At 49.3% G+C, this 20,348-nt stretch overlaps 2 protein-coding genes across 2 annotated transcripts in view; both read left to right on the top strand.

The window, feature by feature from the left end:
• The first annotated feature begins 730 nt into the window (after positions 1-730).
• LOC143821795 (uncharacterized) lies at positions 731-9,932 on the top strand. Its single transcript, XM_077306160.1, has 5 exons — positions 731-1,497; positions 3,014-3,135; positions 3,788-3,833; positions 4,069-4,106; positions 4,213-9,932. Exons 1-5 carry the CDS (start codon positions 1,257-1,259, stop codon positions 4,900-4,902), a joined length of 1,137 nt encoding a protein of 378 aa, XP_077162275.1. The 5' UTR covers positions 731-1,256; the 3' UTR covers positions 4,903-9,932.
• A 7,064-nt stretch (positions 9,933-16,996) lies between these two features.
• The window catches only part of LOC143822002 (uncharacterized), a 38,036-nt gene continuing 34,684 nt past the window's right edge, over positions 16,997-20,348 (top strand). The window contains exons 1-4 of the mRNA XM_077306583.1: positions 16,997-17,087; positions 18,310-18,530; positions 19,381-19,548; positions 19,749-19,931. Coding sequence (XP_077162698.1) covers positions 16,997-17,087; positions 18,310-18,530; positions 19,381-19,548; positions 19,749-19,931 — 663 coding nt within the window. The remainder of the gene's footprint in view (positions 17,088-18,309; positions 18,531-19,380; positions 19,549-19,748; positions 19,932-20,348) is intronic.

Below are 20,348 nucleotides of genomic sequence, written 5' to 3'. Positions count from 1 at the left end.
GAACCCAAAGCAGAGGCAAGTAAGAGCCAGTGAGGGATGGCGGTTAGACGGTTGGACTAGGATTTGGGAGATCCAAGTTCGAATCTGCACCTGTGCCGTGGAACCTCGCTGGGTGACTCTGCACAACTCAGCCTCTCCCCTCTGAAGAAGCTCTCTGTCCTCCTCATGCAAAGTCCCTGAGACAAAGTATCTTTCCTAGAGTCTTGTCTGACTAAAGCAGGGGTGGCTGAACAGTGGCTCTCCAGATGTCCAGGGACTACAACTCCCATGAGCCCCTGGCAGCCAATTGTAGTCCATGGACATCTGGAGAGCCACAACTGTACCTCAAGAAGCTTGTCTTTGAAAATGCAAAAACAGGTAGTAAATCATGTGCCAACGTTTCTTTATAATGCCCCTGGAGTTAAAGGCAAATTTACTCTATTCCTATTCTTAAACCTTGGGTTTGTCCTTAAGCACTTCAGATGGTGGAAGATTATTAACTCTACTTTCAGACTCTTCTTCTTCCTTTTAGGAGGAGATTGGAAGAGCACCTGCCAGGGGTGTGCAATTTTTTTTAAGCCTGAGAAGCTGGGGAGGGGGGAGGCTGGACTGGGTGGCCTTTCGGGTTTCTTCCAGCTCTCTGTGTGATTCTGTGATTCTGATTCTGTGATTCCACAAGATGGACCACTGGTCTGATCCAGCCAGGCTCTTCTGTTGCTCTTATGATAGATGCCAAGCCCAAAGCAGAGAGACAAAGTGGAAAGCTTAAGATTCCTGGTGGCTGGCAATGCGCTTGGCTCCCTCAGACAGCCTCGTGTTGTTTAAATTTACCTTTGAACGGTTGTCGTCACGCCTCTCCACCTTTTGCTTTGCAAGCCGCCTACCCGTCAGCCACTCCTACAGCACCTTCCTTGGGAGAGAAGGTGTGTCCACAGCAGTGACAGCTTCAGCTTGACTTGGCTGGAAAGAAACTCCGGCAGACGACCAGCTGTTGATGCACCCAGGAGCCACCTCCAGAGTCTGGCTGGGTCGTCTTCCAGGTGGACCTCCTCACACCTGTAGGCTTCTCCCCTGACGGAGCTGAGCAGATACGTGGACAAGCCCTTGCAAGGACAGACAGCCTCATTGCCAGTTGCCATCCAAGCAGCTTCTGTGGGATTCAGCGGGGATTTTGGCAGCCATGCGGAGGTGTGAATTACAGCCTTGGTTATCAGTGGGGAGATCAGACTGACAAGGGGGGACCGAGGGAGAAGACCAACCACGTCTTTGCCGGCACAATGGAAACTTTGCAGAAGTGGGTCCAATGGAGCTCGCAGCCCGTTTGCAGCCCAAATAAGGAGCCCCACAGCTACATGGGGGGCCAAGGATCCCCTACACCAGGGCAGACAGCGAGCCCCCAAAGCTACTTTCAGCAGAGTCCATCACTACCCACCTCCGGACTAACAGAATTCACCACCACCGATTCTCCGAGTTGGGACCCACCTCCAGATGAGCCTTCGGAGCTGCTGGCCCCCAGAGGTGAGACCCGACTCCTCTCTGTGTATTTGAATGTTATCACACCACACAATGGGATAGCTTTGCCAGGCGAGAAAAAGACACCGGTTCCAGGCTGTTTGTTGGAGGTTTTCTCTTGCCGGATCTTGTTTATTTCGGGAACGTTTGTGGAGGAGAAACACAGACACACACAAACATCTGTTGCAATCTTTATTTCACACTCACTGGGAGGCGGATCCCCTGGTGTTTTCTTCACCCAGAGCATTAAAGCACGCTTGCCTTTTTGGCACGTTGACATGCAGGTCTGTTCTGGAGAGCTCCTATTCTCCATCCCATGGAGTGGGGCTTAGAGTGGGGCTCAGACAACAGCCTGCAATGGGAGGGGCTGATGCTGAGAGAACAAAGCCTTGGCTAAGGTCCATCTGTGTCTATTGATTCCATATCTGTTTAAATGCCATGGCTTCCACCCCAAATTCTGGGAATTGTGATGTGCCAGCAACACGCGAGAGTTTTTGGGGGTGGGGCTACTGGATTAAAGGTAAAAAAAATAATAATTTGCCTCGGAAGAACAGAAGCTTCAGGCAGGGTCCCCAGTCCTCCGTGTTTACTGATTAAGGCGGAAAGGTTGTTTAGACAAATTGCAAATATGATCTGACTCCAACGGGGGTGAAAGAAGGAAATTTTACTTACAAAAACAGGAGCACATCTTAAAATGACATATGCATGCAGGTACACTTAATGTATCGTGAAGAGATTAACTTTGAAAAGATTAACTTGCTACAGCTCCAAACCCAGGGAAGAGAGAGAAGAAAGATCCTATAAGATGATTCAGAAGGCCCCACTAAGAGGATTCTGTTCGCCCTTCCCCTCCCAGATCCCCTTGCAGGCAGAGTTACAATATCCAAGTGGGACATGGTGACGTTGTGCTGCTGGTTCTGCAACGCCATTTCCAATATGTAGAAATGACATCATGGTGTTGCAGGGATGCTCTGGGAATTTCTCTATGGTTAAACAACATAAAAACCATGGAGATCTGGGACATTCCCAGAGTGTCGCCATGATGTCATTTCTGGGCATATAACTAGAAATGACAGTGGATTCCATTTCCTCCTGCCCCATTTTTCTCCTGCTGTCCTTGAGCGGCAGCAGAAATCCAGACCTTGAGGAGGAAAGGTCCCCCCCGTAGCCAGAGACCTGGCTGTCCTGTTTCTTGCTGAGAGAACTCTGTGAGAAAAGCCCTTAGCTTGCCTCACCCCCAAACTATGATTCCCAAGGTTTCTTGGCAAGAGGGGCAGCATGTTAAACAGGGTTAAGTCAGCACTAGATTCGTGGCTGAGATGAGAGCTGGATTCGCTTGCAGCAGAGGGGCCGGCCACGGAGCTGCCTCTGCTCTTTGAACTGTCCCCAGCCCAGCAAGGATGTCGCTTTTTGAGCATTTGGGGAGAGAGTCTCTCAATGCACCTCCTAAACAATGGCGAACTTATGAATGTGACTGATCTTGTTCTTTTGTGCTCCTCACTACCATCTCCTTTCCCCCCAGAGGTGGCCTTCACCGCTGATGCCCCTCCGAAGCAGTATATGGGGGTGAGGGTCAAAATGCCCGTGCGGGAATTGCTGAAGAAAATCCGGCTCTCCAAAGCGATCGATTGTGCCAGCAGCAAAGTAAGTCTTGCTCCTTGGAAGAGAACAGACTATTAGTCTTGCGGGACGTGGGACGTGGGACGTGGGGCCAGCCCAATGCTCTTCAGTATGCAAGACGGCGGTCTTAAAAGGCACCCTTTCACTATCTGGCTTACCATGAGGTTCCCTAGTGTAGCGGAAGGCCCAAATGAAGGCCAGCTGCCCCAATGTGCTCCCAGGGTTCAGGGTTCGGGGGCCACTTCCACAAGGTCGGCATCAGAGAAGCTCTCAGCCTCGTCATGTCACACATGGGCCTCTACCACTGATCTCCCCTCATGTACTGTCCTTGGTCCATCTAGTCCAGCATCCTGTCTCACACAGTGGCCAACCAATTCCACTGGAGGTCAAACAACAGGCCAAGGCCTTCCCAAGGACATCACAAGAGCCTTGCTGGATCAGACCAGTGAGGGTCCATCTAGCCCCATATCCTGCCTCACACAGGGGCCAACCAGTTCCTCTGGAGCACCAACAGGGCGTGGAGGCCAAGGCCTTCCTCTGAGGTCGGCTCCACATCTTTTGTGCCTTCTGTTTTTGTAGTAATGTCAGCTTTGCTCTGCTCTTCTGAACTTTGCAGCATATTCCCAGAACTAAACAAGACTGATGATTCAAATTCATTCTTTCCCTCCCCGCTTAGGAGGCATCAGTAAAAACAGGAACGAAAGAGACTCCAGGAAGAACAGGTAAAGAATCACCCCCTTTGAGGACCAGCAATCTTCAGAAATCTTTGATTCAAGAGTAGCACCTGAATAATTTCTGCCAATCCTCTGGACTGGGCTCTTACACTTTGAAAATATAATTTCCCCCAGCAATTACAATCAGCTCTGAAAATTATAATCATTGCTACCTTAAATATTCATGGGTTGCAAATGTTTCAGCAGGTTCCTGAATATCTTCTCTTCTCTTCCTCTCACCCAGGGAAAAAAAGAATCCATGCGCAGAAGCATCACAGACTGGTACGTGGCAAACTTTGAGCTTTCCGGGGCCCAGAATTCCCTAGGCAAAGCGCCAGACGGAGCCGGACGACTCACATCATATATTATTTCCTTGTTCTTTCTTTAGAAGAGGCATCATTCCCGGGCAATGATGGAAAGTGTGGAGGACCTGGATATCCTGGTGGAAGTTCTCGAGGAAGACCTGAACAAGAGCTGCTTCAGGCAAGAGATGTGTGGGTCTCAGTCACACCCAGATGTTGCATCCTTGGGACTTCAGCCTCACTGGCAGGAAGGTGTTAGCCACAAACAGCTGGATGGGAATCGTCTGGGAATCAGCTGGGATTCTACCAAATTTCAGCCATATTGTTCATTCCCCGGTCCGGGTGTGTTCTGGCATGGATGCACCAAGCTTTGGAACCGAATGGAGGACAGAACGGTGCAGCTGTGTCAGAGTTCTGTCCCAATGCCCCAGTGTCCACACAGGCAAGCAAGACACGGACAGGGGCATGATCCTTTCCTGAAGTCTGTGCAGAACTTCCATGCTTTGGCTGGAGAGTTTGGGCCTCAGGGCCATGATATGCCAGGACACGTGACGTCAGAACCTCTGGAGAAGGAGTTGGTCATTTTGCAACAAGAGATGGGCCAGTTGAAGCCACACGGCGGCTCTTTCAGGGGGCAGGAGGACTCCTTGGCTCTGCCTTTCCTCCAGTCCCAACTCTACCAAGAAGAGAGCTGTCTCAGGAGCATCTTGCAGGAGAGGTGGCTTACGCCGGATGCCATTGGGAACAGGTCTGTGCAGGGCTCTGTTTGCTTCTGACAGTAGTCACAATAGAACCTCTTTCATTTGCACTTTCTGGCTTTTCTCCTCCTGATCCTCCATGCACGAGCTCTCAAAAATGGGCTCTTCAAAAAATACAAGAAGCAGACAAGAAATACCCCAAAAATAACCAGACTGGGAAAATCCCTCTATTAACACTACCATCCCCTTAAATTATGTCTAGAACAAGATGGGCTAGACATCAAGAGAAAAATTTTCACAGTCAGAGTAGTTCAGCAGTGGGATGGGCTGCCTCAGGAGGTGGGGAGCTCCCCCTCACTGGTGGTCCTCAAGCAGCGGCCGGACAGATCCTTCTCCTGGATGCTGGAGGCTGATCCTGCACTGAGCAGGGGGTGGGACTGGATGGCCTGTGTGGCCCCTTCCCACTCTCAGTTTCTATGAGTCCAGTTCAGCCATGGAATGGGCTGCCTGAGGAGGTAGTGAGCTCCCCTCACTGGCGGTCTTCAATCTGCATAGCAGGTTTGCAGAGGAGAGAGAGCTAGAGAACCCACCCTCCCCAGCAGTTGTTATCTCCAGGGGAACTGATCCCTGTATTCTAGAGAGCACATGCAATTCTGGGAGATCTCCAGACCCCACCTGGAGCATGGCAAGCCTAATGGTGGAGCCTGGGCAGGTGGGGTTTGGTGCAGGGAGAGACCTCAGAGCTGTATAATGGCATTGAGGCCACCTTCCTCCCAGAGCCACTGGGGAGCTGATCTCTGTCATCGGTAGATTACTTGCCATTCCCAGTCATCTCCAGGCCTCCCCTGACAGGTGGCAACCTAATTTCCCCTCCACAAGCTTACTGAGCCCCACGTCCCTCCCCCGCTTGCACAGACCCTTCCAGGTGTATTCCCAGTTGGTCCTCCTGCCTTTCAAGTCTGCCTGGAGCAGAGCTGCCTTGGGCCGCCTCGCTAAATCTGCAACTGGTCCTGACTCTCTCTGCCAGACCGCAGCGGACAGAGCGGCTTAGCTAAACCTTGGAGAAACTTGAGCTCAGAGGAGCCCCGCAGCCGAAGACTTCCTCGCTGTGCCGCCATTCCCAGGCGCCCTCGAAGCCAAGGCCATTGTGCCTGGATCAAATTCCTCGTGGTCTGATGCTTATCGCTGTTCTCTGGACCGCAAGGATAACATTTCGCCTCTCTCTTTGTCCTCTTCCTCCTCCCGCCCCCAAATCAGGTGGCCATAAAACTGGGTGGGAAGGTCACACGGAAACCCGAGTTTATTGACAGGGAGGGCCCCGTTGGCTTCCTCAGAACTAGGGAGCGGTGAATTTGCTGGCATTAAAAGCGGCAGCCACCAGTCTGTGACCCCAAGCGGTGAATACAACGAGGTGTGTCGAAACAGCAAATATGCGGGTATCAAATCCAAATAACAGCCATCGTGGCTTTGAGAGACCAGCAAGTTCCAGGGAAAGGGGGGAATCGGTGTCTGCTCATCCCACAAGCTAGCAGAGTGGGACAGGTAGGGTTGCCAACCTCCAGGTGGTGGCTGGAGAGCTCGTGGTCTTACAAGTGAACTCCAGATTACAGAGTTTAATTCCCCGGAGAAATGGCTAGTTGGGAACCCAAAAGTTGAGCTGCAAAAGCAATATTAAAAAATCTTACAAATAAGTATTAAACAAAGTGCACAGATATACATTAAAAACGTATTTTAAACAACACATATCTAACTGCACGTGTCCGAATAGACCAAATAGGGTTATGGTTATTTGTAAGATTTTTTAATATTGCTTTTGCAGCTCAAATTTTTTGGGTTCCTGACTTTTGTTCAGGTTGGGTTTCCGTTCCCTTTTTTGGTTTTACTTGGGAAGTTGGGCATTAACCCCACTGAAGTCCTTTCCCTCCCCAAACCCCACCTCACCAGGCTCCACCCCCAAAATCTCCAGGTGTTCCCCAAACCTGAACTGGCAACCCTAGGGACATGAGGTGAGCTGATACCAATTCTTAGTGAAGGCTCTGGTGGCTTTGTAGTTCTAACACAGCTTACAAACACCTTTCCCTTCCTCTCCCCACAATAGACACCCCATGAGGTAGGTGGGCCTGGGAGAGCTCTAAGAGAACTGCTCTGTGAGAATAGGTCAGAGAGAACTGTGACTAGTCCAAAGTCACCTAGCTGGCTGCATGTGGAGGAGGAGTGGAGAACCAAACCCACTTCTCCAGATTAGAGCCTGCCGCTCTTAGCCATTTACCATGCTCGCTCTCAGGTCCAGGGAGCTAGGCAGAGGCAGGCAATGGCAAGCCAACCTAAACATCGCTTGCCTTGAAAATCCCTGGAGGTTGCCATAAGGCAGTTGCAGCTGGACACCCCCACCATGTGAGCTTAGGAATGCCCCCGTAAGTACTGCACTGGAGAGAGACCAAAGGGGGGGGCTTTCCTCTCACCCTCCGTCTGTCACGTTCAAGAGGAAGCCTCACTGGAAATCTTATCTGACACAGGCCAGGTTCATCGACAGGCAAGGGCTGCCTGGTTCGGCAGCAACAAACTTGCAGTTTCATGGGCACAGATTAGACAGCAACCTCCTGCGTCACCTAAGGGCAAGCATTCTTTTGCTGGCAATCGCCACTGATAAGGCACAGTTGCTAGAGCAGCTCCGAATAAGAATATCCAAAGAGCCCAGCTGGATCAGAACAGTGAGGGTCTAGCTGGTCAGGTATGCTGCCTCACCAGTGGCCAACCAGTTCCTCTGGAGGGCCAACAACAGGGCTTGGAGGCCGAGGCTTCAATAAGGACATTAGAGCCCGGCTGGATCAGACCAGGGAGGGTCCATCTAGTCCAGCCTCCTGCCTCACCTAGTGGCCCACCAGTACCTCTGGAAGGCTAACAGGGAAAAGAGGCGTGGCAGGATTCAGCATGCTTTTGCAGATGCATATTCCTGTGCAAAACAGGAAAATCTGCTTGTAAGGTGCGCTGAGTGTGCATTGTCCAACGTGTGCAGAATGAGGCCGGAATATTGGCCCGCTTGACTCCAGCGCCAGGCTAGCAGTGATCTGAAGAACTTCTCAGTAGGTTGAAGGTTTTTTAAAACCGTAGGGTGACACAGAGGGTTGCATTGGGGATTTCTGCCTGCTTTAGAGGGCTGGCTCAGCATCCAACTGGGATCCAGCTGGGCCCACAGGGGTCCTCCCATTCACCCTGTCCTTCGATAGCCACAGAGGGGCTCTCCAGGGTGCTGAATCTTCCCCCTCTCTCTGCTATGGGGATTCTCATGCAGCAATTCGTCCGGCTGAGAGCCAGTGTGGTGTAGTGGTTAAAGAGCGGCTGGATCTAATCTGGAGAACTGGATTTGATTCCCCACTCCTCCACGTGCAGCCAGCTAGTTGACACAGTTCTCTTAGAGCTGTTCTCACAGAGTTGTTCTCTTAGTGCTCACTCAGATGCCTCATGGGGCGTCTGTTGCGGAGACAGGAAGGGAAAGGTGGCTGAAAGCCACTTTGGAACTCCTTCTCGTAGTGAAAAGCGGGGTATAAAAAACAGCCCTTCTTCTTCAGCCGTCTCTCACCTAACACGGCTGATCCTGCTTATCTCTTGGTAACCTTTGAAAATGACAAGCTTGCACTCGAAAGCTCACGCCTTGAATAAATCTTTGTTGGTCTTAAAGGTGCTACTGGGCTCCCTTTCCATAGTAACAGTCCCATCCTACAGAGAAATTGAAGGCATTCCATCCCATTCTCTGGGTTGCCAGCCTCCTGGTGGGGCCTGGAGATCTCCCAGAATTACCTCTCCAGATATCCGTTCCCTTGGAGAGGTCAATTCCCTTGAAAACAGCTTCAGAGGGCAAACTCTATGGTGTGGGTTCTAGGTGAAATCCCTCCACAAATGCTCCCTCCACAGGCACTGCCCCCGGAAATGATTCCAAGTCAGAACTGGCAGCCCTAAGAAAAGGTGGCATGTGGCCTAGAAGCCGGCAGGAATTTTAAGGGCGATGAAAAGATGTGAATACATTTTGTTGGGAGCAATGTGAAAATCCTGCCAGACTTGTTGACCCAGAACTTAATGAGGAACGGAACATCCACTGCAGAAAGAGACAGCTCTTTTTCGGATTGCCCTCGGCCCTGAAACTGTTTCATCACCCTCCCTGTCTGGTTCCGCATTTGGCCCTGCCTACTTGGCTATACTTCAAGTTATAGTTCAGCAACTAGTTTCTGTGAAACTTCATTGGTTACTACATGTGGAGCTATGCAATACTAATTCTTTTTTAATGAAGGAAGACAAAAGTTTATCCAGCCATCTGTAAATGGAAAACTTCCCTTTGAAGTCAATGGGAAAGGGTTTGTTTTTAAAATATATATATATATGTTTGTGTAAGATAAGATGATCGTTATAAGCGCTAAATAATCATGAAGATTGTTTGACTGCCATGCTATTGAAAGAATTCTGTGCTTGCAAAAGGTTGTCTGTATAGCTACTGAGTTCTTTTGTTCACCTGACATTTGGGGGGTGAATTTCCTCCAGGCCAAACTAGCCAGGGATTCATGTTTTTTTTTTGGGGGGGGGGCATCATCTGGTTATGGAATTGGGGTCACTGTGGATGGACAGAGAATTCCCTGCGTTCTGCAGGGGGTTGGACTAGATGACCCTGGCGGTCCCTTCCAACTATGATTCTATAATTCTATGATCACAGATGTATTCAATGATTACAACAGATATTTTCATTTTTGAGCTGGGTTGCTTTTTTTTTTAAAGTAAAATAATCTCATTTAATGAACCGGGTATTTTCGCCATTGGCTTAATTAGTATAAATTGTATATCAGAAAGGGTACCATCCTATAAAGTTGAGTGTGTCTAAAGAGAGAGGGAATTTCATGGACAACTAGAGAGTTATATGTTCACAAGTGAATTCTTCTGTGTTGAGGACAATAACTGTTGGCATGCGATAAGACCCATGCTGTGTTTCTCTGCTTTACGTTAATGAGATGCGAGTCTAGATTTATGAACCTGTATGTGAGTAACTGAGCTAAATGCTGTCAAATTTGTCCAGAGTAGGAATTTCCTTCCCTCCACTGGTACATAAGAATATTTGTGTGCTCTCTCCCTTACAATGAATAAATATTTATGATTTTCAACATTTGCTGTGTCTGTGGTGGTCTCATTTGCAAATGCCAAAAATGATTGTAGGCAGTGCCATTTGGATCAAAGCTTTTTTTTTGGGGGGGGGGTATGTCGTAACCCCAGCTGAGGGAAAGAACAGCTCTTTTAGGGCACAAACAGAGAGATGTCATGAATCTCCTTGGGTTTCATTAAAAAACAAATGAGGGGCTCAATTTGTCTTGGAGCCATGCAGAGAAGGGAGAGGAAGTTTAACCCTTTAACCTCCACTCAGTTTTGCTGTTGGAAATCTGGCATCCTGCTTTATTGTTGGCGTCTTAGTGAAGAAAAGATGTGTCCTTTAAAAATGCACATTTTCCTCTTTACAATCCTGATATCAATGGAGAAAGGCTGGTTTCAAACAGCGATATTGAGAGGAGGCTGAAGGGTTAAATTGCACAATCCCAAGGGAAACTGAGGCTGCTCTGTTTGCACCTTATAGAGAATGCAACTGGTGTGTCTTTTTCCTAAAAAACAGATGCTGGCCTTCCATCCAATCAAGGTCTGTGGCAAATCTCCCCCAAAAGGCAAACTCAACATTCCAGCTAGAAACTCAGTAGCTTATTCAGGCGAGTACAAATGACCTCACAAGACGTTCAGCCTCTCAGTGGGACCCGAGGAATCCCCTGGAAGCTGTTCTCAAAGACCTTGGATGCCCAGGGTCTGGAGCAAAGCAAGGCCCTCCATTTAGACTGAGCACCTCACCAGCTCTGGAGAAGTTTCCTGTTTTGAAGGGAGAATTTCAGGTTATGAAACTCGTCCAAGACATGTCCCGGCCTGAGGAAGAGGCCGGATCCTGCCTGGAAAGAACACAGGGATATTCCTGGCCATGCTTGCAATCCTAGATTATCAGCAGGCCACAATCTCCAACAACATCAACGGCACACCAAGTCCAAGAATGTGCCGGAGGCCGGGATTTTTAAAGAAAGGGGTCAGTGAGGTCATCCTCTCAGATGCCTGTCGCTGGGATGACCAGCCATTCGCAGGGCTTATGGCACGTTCCCCTGAACTAATTTAATCGTAACCCTGTGGCGCTACCTGCCCCTTGTCCGGATGACAGGAGGAGCTGCAAAGGGAAGAGAATATGCAGACTCCACTGGCAGCCGCTCACAGAGCCTGCAGAGGTCTTCCAGGCAGGCAGCTGGTTTGTTCTGAAGCAACAGACCAAAGTCAGAGTCTGGGGTGTTTCTAAGCCCCACAAAGATTCATGCTGGGCAGGAGCTTTCACAGTGTGCATGCACAGCCTCCCCAGGGACACGGCCGCCAGGGATGTGAAAGACCTCAGCTAAAGACCCAGGAGAGCCTGGGGACAGCAAGGCTTGGGAAGGAGTAGGACCTCAGCTGGGCTTAATTCCATAGTGTCCATCTGCCAAAGCTGTCATTTTCTCCAGGGGAAATGATCTCTGTCACCTGGAGACCGATGGTCATTGAGGAGCACTTCTACCCCCACCTGGAGGTTGGCAACCTTTCCACATGGCAGCCTCCCTTTCAGGATACGGAGGAGAGGTGGTGTGCATCTCCACTTGCCTCTTTCCTGCAGCCTCTATGGGGGGGAGGGGGGAGGCCTTCTGCACAGGCCTTATTAGGGTTGACAACTACTGGCTGGGAAATGCCAGGATCTTTGAGGGTGGCGCCTGAGGGAGGGATCTTGGCGTCTGGGTTTTCAAAAAGAAAGGCCCATTAACCCCATCTCCTCCAGGTGTGCATACGTCACATGGCCATGTAAGAACCTTTGCAGGGGGATGAGTCATCTGCAAATGCCTCCACTTGCGATGGAACAGCAGATAAGGGGTTTTTTTTTTGGAACCTGGCAGGTCAGGCCGATTAAGACGTGCTGAGGCTTGAAGTCTCAGAGCATAACCCAATGCACTCCGGAGCGTGCATAATGCTCATTAGCACCAAGAAGAAGGCACTGAGCCTTCTTTAGCAGATGCAGAGCCCAACTGCGTATTGATTACTTTACTCGTTTCATTGAGACCCTGCTCTTCTCCTCATAGGGGACCTGCAAAAGGTTGCTTCCTTCTCATCTCCTGGTCATTGATGTCCCCTAAAAAGTCCCATCTGAGGCACAACAAGCCCTTTGTGCTGCAACAACAATGCTGGGTTGAGCATAAGATTGGCGGGATTAGGTTGCCAGCCTCCAGGTGGGGCCTGGAGGCCTCCCAGAATTGCAGCTAATCTACAGATGATATAGAACTGGGGTAGTCAACCTGTGGTCCTCCAGATGTTCATGGACTTCAATTCCCATGAGCCCCTGCCAGCGTTTGCTGGCAGGGGCTCATGGGAATTGTAGTCCATGAACATCTGGAGGACCACAGGTTGACTACCACTGATATTGAAGATCATCCCTCCTGGAGCGAATGGCTGAGCCTGGCTGGCCCTTGCTTGCCTTATAAAGGACCTCTCCTCTTCTCTCTCTCGCCTGGGCTGGGAGCTGCAGTGAGTGAACCTTTTTGGAAGTTAACCTAAATGCATCTTCATGAATAGGTCATGTGCTTCTATTTTCCCTGTTTGTCCTTTCCCTTTCCTTTCTAATGCTCTTTGGCTTTAAACCTTAAGCCTTTCTATCTTATCACATGGGGGCAATCGTAAAAGTTTATTCATTTTAATTCCGTGTTGCATTGCCAAAGTCCTGGTAGTAGATGGGGTCCACATGCCATGATAGAAAACACAGATGTTGTCGCCAGCCAGTTTCTTTCACTTACAGAGTTTGTCCTTGTTGTTGGTGGGGTGTATTGTTCCTGTTGTTTGGAAGATGTTCAACAAATCTAGGGGCTCTTCTATGTTTGCAAAAATCCTCTGCATTGTCATGTCTGCCCCCATCGCTCAGATTTGGCATGGTCCACCCCAGTGGGGGCTAACCCCCAGGTATAATTGCAGCGTTTCTTGCAGCTATTCCTGGGAGTTTCTCCCTCTTCCTTGCCTCCTGCTTGGGACACAAAGTCCTGCGGATTCCTTACATACAATTTTTTTTAATAGCTGTATAAATTCCCAGCAGCACAATCAGGATTTCAGTGCCAATAAAACTTCCCTTTTAATTAGCAAGTAAATATATCTTTCCAGGGCACCACAATGCTTCTTTGGAAAAGCAATTATAGAAAGATCAATAAAGAGAACAGCCCAAAGGTTAAGATGTGTGTATCCCTGCCCAGGCCTATGTGAACCATGTTTGCTATTGTTTAAGAGAACGTCCTTTCCTCCACTCTCAGGCCTCACAAAAACCTAACAGGTTGGTGTGAGCCCCAGGTTGGAGAGCCAGGTTAGTGTACTAGTTAAGAGCCATGGCCTCTAATCTGGAGACCTGGGTTCGATTCCCTCCTCTTCCTCCAGCTGCAGCCTGCTGGGTGACCTTAGGCCAGTCTCAGTTCTCTCAGAGCTCTCAGCCCCACCTGCCTCACAGGGTGTCTGCTGAGACATACAAAAGTGGGATATACAAACCAGGCAGGGATATAGCTCCAAGTGGGGACATTTTTTGGAGATCCTTGGCAATTTGGGGGCTCATGGGAATTGTAGTCCATGGACATTTGGAGGGCCGCAGTTTGACTACCCCTGATAAATGGTCATATCACCCAATAAATTTTCAACAATTAATTTCATGAAACCCTGGTTGAGAAAGCCTGACCTGAGGGCTAGAAACTTGGTTACACAAACGCACAAACATTTCACATAAAGCCCAGTTCTCAGCAATTTCAGGCTGTCAGCAGAAAGGCTTCAGTCAACACGGCTGAATGAGTTATTTGTTTTGCAGTGGGTGCGATAGTTCTGAGGAATAAGAGACTCCGTGTGTTTGTTAGTAACTGCGTGTGGTAACTAGCATCACCTATTGAATAGATTTTAACACAATTATATCTTATCTTTCCATCCCAGTAAGAATTGCCCAGAGGTATTGGTGTACGCAACAAATACCTGCAGGAAATAGAAGTACCAAAGGCTTTAATGAGATGAGAAGTCGCTTCTTTGCTGCTTCTACCAAAACATTCTCCTTTGGCTTTTCTCTTCCCCGCCCCCATTTTCATCCTCCAGGCACAAGTTTCCCTCTGGCTGGATGATGCTTCTTAGGCAACAGAGTGCTTCAGAACTAGCCAGGAAAGTAAATCTTATCATAGCACACACAAACCCCTGTGTGCAGCCATCACAACTTCTTTGGAAGAAGCATCCTAATGTCACATGGAGCCCTAGCAAGAGGGTACCTTGACAAGCCAAGAGATGGGGAACCTGTCAGGGCAAAGAGAAGGTTGTCACCTCTTGGCTCGTCACCGACCTGCAAAATTAAGGAATTTAGCCCATGTGCCCCAAGTGTCTGCCTGCTATTCAAGCTGCAAGCCAGCAGTGCTGCATATATCTGCCAGATCTGGGTTGGAAGTTCCTGGAAATTTGAGGGACAAAGAGTGGGGAGGACAGGAGGTTAGGGAGGGGAAGGACTTCAGCCAGGTAGAATGCTGCAGAGACCACCTTCCAAGTGGCCATTCCCCCCCCCAAGGGCCTGATCTCTGTCACATGGAGGTCAGTTCTAATCCCAGGGGGTCTCCAGCCACTACCTGGAGGCTGGGAGACCTAGAGGAGTCTTCTCAACTGGATATAATGCCCTCTTCTCTGCCGTCCAAAGCAGCCATTTTCCCCAGGAGAGTTGGTCCCTGTCATCTGCAGGGCAGTTGTACTCCCAGGCCAGCTCCAGACCCAACCAGGTAATTGGCAAGCCTGGTAAATATTTGTCATGTTCCACGTAATTCTGCCTCCAACCACAGATGGAGATATCTATGTCTTCTGCACAGGGAAGGCCAGAATCCTGGCCCACATAACTTCATTTCCACTCCATTTAAGAGGATTACAGTACTTATTTATCTGTTTATTTAGATATTTAGAAGAAGAGTTGGTTTTTATGCCCCGCTTTTCACTGCCTGGAGGAGTCTCCAAGTGGCTTACAATTGCTTTCCCTTCCTCTCCCCACAACTGCGAGGGACATGAAGCTGAGAGAGCCCTCACAGAACTGCTCTGTGGGAACAGCTCTAACAGGACTGAGACTAGCTCCAAGTCACCCAGCTGGCTGCATGTAGAGGAGGCTCACCAGGTTGGAAGCTGCCACTTTTAACCACGACACCACACTGGTGCATGTTGTGTGGCCAGGACATCTACAGATTGTTTGGCAGGCAGGCAAAGAATGTCTGAAGGTGGTTTGGAGGAACTACCCCCCGAATCCTTGGAGGTCTCCCATCCAAATACTGGCCAGGGTCGACCTTGCTTAGCTTCTGAGACCTCCTGGGATGGGGCTTACCTGGCCTATCCAGGTCAGGGTCTTATGGTACAAGTCTCTTTTCCTGGATTGCAACTCTTTCTGCGCATGCGTGCTCTTCCTCAGCAGGCCGGCTCACCTCCACGCTGTGAAAGTAGAAATTTCTTTCTAGTCCAGCCAAACTGTCATCATTCTTGCCTTAAAATGTGATGCACATGTGGGTTTCCAACTTCCCACTGCCCCAGAAGTGGCAGAAGGATTTGGTTCAGGGGTAGTCAAACTGCAGCCCTCCAGATGTCCACATCTGGAGGGCCGCAGTTTGACTACCCCTGATTTGGTTAGAAAGAGCTCTGTTTGCCCCAAAATGCTCCGTGGAAGAAGCAAGGCTGCCCCCTATTGGGGGAAAGTAGGAGAAGACTAGCAGGTCACCTGGACTGGATTGATACCACTGTGATGGTTCTGAAGGCCGGCTTGGCTTTTGCAGGGCCAGCAAATGAATCCGTTCCCCAGCCAGGAGTCAGAAATCACAACCTCCGTTTAAGACAGGCCATAAACTGCAAATGCTTCCCCTGTGAGAGACGGTCTGGCTGTTTTCTTCACAACGAGGTCCGAATTCCAGCAAGTGTAGAAGCACCGGGCTAGGAAAAGCCACGAAAATAAAGAGCTGCACCAGTCACAGGAAGCCTTTTTGAGAGGACAAAGGCTGATGATGTAAAATAGATTTAAAATACTTCATTAGTACGTCAGAGGGACCCTTTCCCATCGCTCTCTTCAACCATCTGCTTTTATACAGCTGCTGAGGGTGTAAGAGTTCTCCCCAGATCTCCCCCCAATCTGCTTCTTCATTCTTAAGAACCTCAGAAGAGCCTTGCTGGATCAGACCAGCGAGGGTCCATCTAGTCCAGCATCCTATCTCACACAGTCCCCCTGGAGAGTCAACAACAGAAGAAGAAAAAGAGCTGTTTTTTTATCCCACCTTTCAGTAGTGAAAGGAGCCCAAAGCAGCTTATAAACACCTTTCCCTTCCTCTCCCCACAACAGAGAGCTCTAAAAGAACTGTTCTGCAAGAACAGCTCAAAGAGAACTGTGATCTGTGACTAGCCCAAGGTCGCCTAGTTGGCTGCATGTGGAGGAGTGGGGAGTAGTTCTCCAGATAAGAGTCCACCTACCTTTAAGCACTGCACCATGCTGGGCATAGAGACTGAGGCCTTCCCTGCTGGATCAGAACTGTGGTCCATCTAGTCCAGCCTCCTGTCCCACATAGTGACCAACCATTTCCTCTGGAGGACTAACACAGAAGCTGAGTCCTTCCCTTGATGCTGCCTGCTGGCACCAGGATTCAGAGGTTGACTGCGTCTGGACATGGAGGTTCCCTTTAGTCACTGAAGTGTCTAGTAACCATTGGCAGACCTCTCTTCCATGAATCTATCTAATACCCTTTGAGAGATGTCTGTGCCTGTGGCCATCACTTCATCCTCTGGCAGTGAATGCCACATTTTGATCACTCTTGGTATAAATAAATATTTTCCTTTGTCTGCCTTGAATCTCCCACCCATCAGTATTGCTGGATGCCCTCAAATGATAATATTTGGATATTCTTCCACCGTTCACTCATGTTACCCGACCGCCTGCGAAATGCGATCCAGTTCCGCTTTCGCTCTTGGCCCATGAAATATTCAAAGGCTGATACTTCCAAGGGGTCTAGCAGCATCTAAAGGGCGAGATACTTTGAGCTGCAGGAAGATGTCCCAAATTCCCTGGATTCTGGCCATTTTCATGGCTTCTTCATCCACCAGCTATCCAGAAGACTGCAAAAGGGGGCTGCACTGCGAGAAGGGGAGGCAAAACCTATCGACCTGTCCAGCAGGTACGCAAAAGTTGGCAAAGGGTGCTGTCCTTTTGATTCCCTTTGTGTCTTGGCACTCTCTGTGGTGGTCACTGAACTTTTCTTCAGATGAATCATTGGTAGATGGATTGAAAAATCCATGCCTTGGGTCATTTTAAAACAATCACCTTCCTTGGCTGCAATGTAATATATTTCTTGTAACTTTTATATTTGGAACAGAGTCTGCACATGACTTAAAAGATACAGAGTTGAAAAGGTGAGCGTGGCTCATGAAAGCGCCTCCCCTGTCTCAAATTTTGTTATTCTTTAAGGTGCTCCTGGACTCTGGCTCTTTTCTTCTCCCCTCCCAGTTTCTAATTCAGACGTTCTCCAGAAATCCTCTGGGTACTAAAAGGGTCTCCAGACTTTCAGCAAATATTTCATAGCCGTGTTTGATGCTGATGGTATTTGATTTCAGCAGCTGATGTTTGGCTCAGCTTGGGGCTTCCAGGCTCCAGTTGGTGGCTAAAGACCTCTTTCTGTTACAACTGATATTGGGGCAACAGAGACCGCTCCGCATGGAGAAAGTGGCCGTTTTGGAAGGTGGACTGTGTCTTTATATGCCACTGAAGTTTCTCCCCTCCCCAAAACCTGTCCTCCTCAGACTCCATTCCCTCTCCCCCTAAAAATTTCCAGGCATTTCCTGACCCAGAGTTGGCAACCCTAGCTGACATGCAATGGTGGTTAATACCTAACAATATTTGCCAACTTTTAGGCTTGCATATTCGATGCCTGCAAAACCTCAAAACCATTTAGAGAGGCCAGTAAGTTTAAAGGATTCATATTGTGAAACTGGGGGGGTTAAATTTCATATTCAAAATACTTATTCACTCGATTTATACCCCACTTTTCTCCATAGTGTGAACTCAGTGAGGCTTACGTACTTCACACCCATTTTATCTTCACAACAACCCTGTGCGGTAGATTAGGATGAGAGTTTGTGACTGGCCCAAGATCGCCCAGCAAGTTTCCCTGACAGAGGCAGAATTTGAACTTTGGTCTCCTAGTTTCTTGTCCAGCCCTCTAGCCTTTATACCACACTGGCTCTTTAAATCCAAGTTAAATCTCTGAAATGTTGGTCTTGAAATTTCAAAGGGAAATCAGCACTGTTGCAAACAGTCAATTCTGCTCTGACATGAATTCATGTTGCACTCAATGCAGCTTTATTCTGGTTTCCATTCAGTTGTTTTGGTCTCTTCCAAAGGTTTCTCCTGTCCGGACAGAGACTCACCCCCGCTTCTGTGTCCAGAAGGCACGTTCCGGCCTGCCGAAGGCACCCCCTCACACTCCTGTGCACCTTGCCCGGTGCACTTCTTTAACGCTAAACGTGGGCAAGCCGCTTGCTACCCGTGTGGCTCAGAGGCCGCGCAACCCAAAGAAGGCCAGAAAACATGTGCCTGCCTTCGACAAGGCCGGGTGTTTCAGGTATGGGACTCATCTCTTTGATTCATGGCTGATGCAGCCTAGAAGGGGCCGTGGCTCGGTGGCAGAGCCTCTACTTGGCGTGCACAAGATCTCAGCTTCAATTCCTGGCTCCTCCAACGAAAAGGTCTAGGCAGCAGGAGATGCAGATGTTGGCAGAGTTCAGGAAATAATGCAAGCCATGCTCCGAAGTTTGCTTTCAATTAATTTACTCCAACAGGATTTTTCAATATCTGCCTCAGACCCTGGAGAGCTGTCGGCAGTCTGAGTAGTACTGACCCTGATAGAGTCTGATTTAGGGTAAAGCAGCTTCATGTGTTCACACATGTCTTTGGGGAAGGGCCATGGCTCTGGCAGAGCATCAGCTTGCCATGCAGAAGGTCCCAGGTTCTGTCCCTGGCATCTCCTGTTAAAAGGACCAGGTAGGAGGGGATGGGAGAGACCTTGGCCTGAGACTCTGTAGAGCAGCTGCCAGTCTGAGTAGATGATGATGACATTGAAGGACCAAGATCTCAGCAGAAGGCAGCTTCACATGATCATGTCTCCCTACACACCTGCAAGCTAGAATCCTAGAGTGGGAAGGACCCATGAAGGCCATCTAGTCCCACCCCCTGCTCAATGCAGGATCAGCCTGAAGCACCCAGGAGAAGGAGAAGGATCTGTCCAGCCACTGCCCTAGCGGGAACACATGTAGCAGTGGGCCCCCAATGTAAACCAGGTTGTGGTTTTCATGAAAATATTTTTGGATAGATCAGCCAAACATGCTGAAAATGCTTGCTCAGAAGAAGTTCAGAGAAGTGGGACTGGACTGCCTAGAAATTCTTGACAGAGACATGTTCTTCCCTCGTGATAGCCTAGCGATGCTCAGTGCCCCTGCGCCCCTGGGCATAAAAGCCCTTCAGGAGACAGGAGGCTGGACTGCGTCAAGCGGACCTTCCCCATCTGTAGAGACGAGACTATCCGGAACCAAGAGGGCCAGTGCTTGACCAAGGAAGAGTGGATTCGCTACTGTTCGGAAAAGGTACTGTGAGAGACACACCAGCTGCCGTGTTTTTATTTGAAACCCTTTTTATCCCGCTTTTCCTCTGTTGGCAGACTTTCAGTATGCAAAGGATGTGCAGAGTACCAGCTGCTTAAAAATAAATAGCTTTACTGAGAAGAGAAAGAACTTTGTAAAGAAGAGAGGTGGGGTATAAAAAACAACTCTCCTTCTCCTTCTAGGTCTGCACTCTCCCCAAAGACTACCAGGGTTACGATAAAGTCCTCGGCCTCTGCCTTTGTCAAAGTGACAACCTCGATCATGTGTGCAACCCGCAGTGCCGATGGCGACAAGGAGGCCTCCTGCAATTGGTCTGTGACCAAGAGGCTCCCCGACTGTCCGTGACGTACAAAAATGGGAGCCAGGTAGGAAGGCAAGGGGGGCAGTGAGCAAATGGGGGTCCACTTAAGCAGGGCAGGGTGGGTTAGCGTGTCAAGCTGAGCCGCCAGATTTGGGTTGGGAAATTCCCAGTGGTCCGTGGTGGAGCCTGGGAAGAGTCTGGACTGGAGCACTTCAGGGGCTAACTGGACTGAATTAATACAAAAAAGAATTTCCTTGCAGGCAGAAAATGAAATAGGAAAAGACGGCCTGTTCTATGATTTTGCTTTCATATGGGAGCATTCTGCCCGACGAATCCCCTCTCCACCCCATGCATAAAATCACGGAGTTAGAAGGGACCTGCACTATGCAGGACACTCACAGCCGTATCGCTCATCCACTGTAACCATCATCCACACGCGCACACTTGGACATGTGAAAGCAGCGTCCCAGCACTTCCCTTC

This window comes from Paroedura picta, chromosome 12 (genome assembly GCF_049243985.1).
Source record: "Paroedura picta isolate Pp20150507F chromosome 12, Ppicta_v3.0, whole genome shotgun sequence".
In the NCBI taxonomy this organism is placed as follows: domain Eukaryota; kingdom Metazoa; phylum Chordata; class Lepidosauria; order Squamata; family Gekkonidae; genus Paroedura; species Paroedura picta.
Note: the sequence above shows the minus strand (reverse complement) of the source record. Positions and strands in the feature narration are given on the sequence as shown.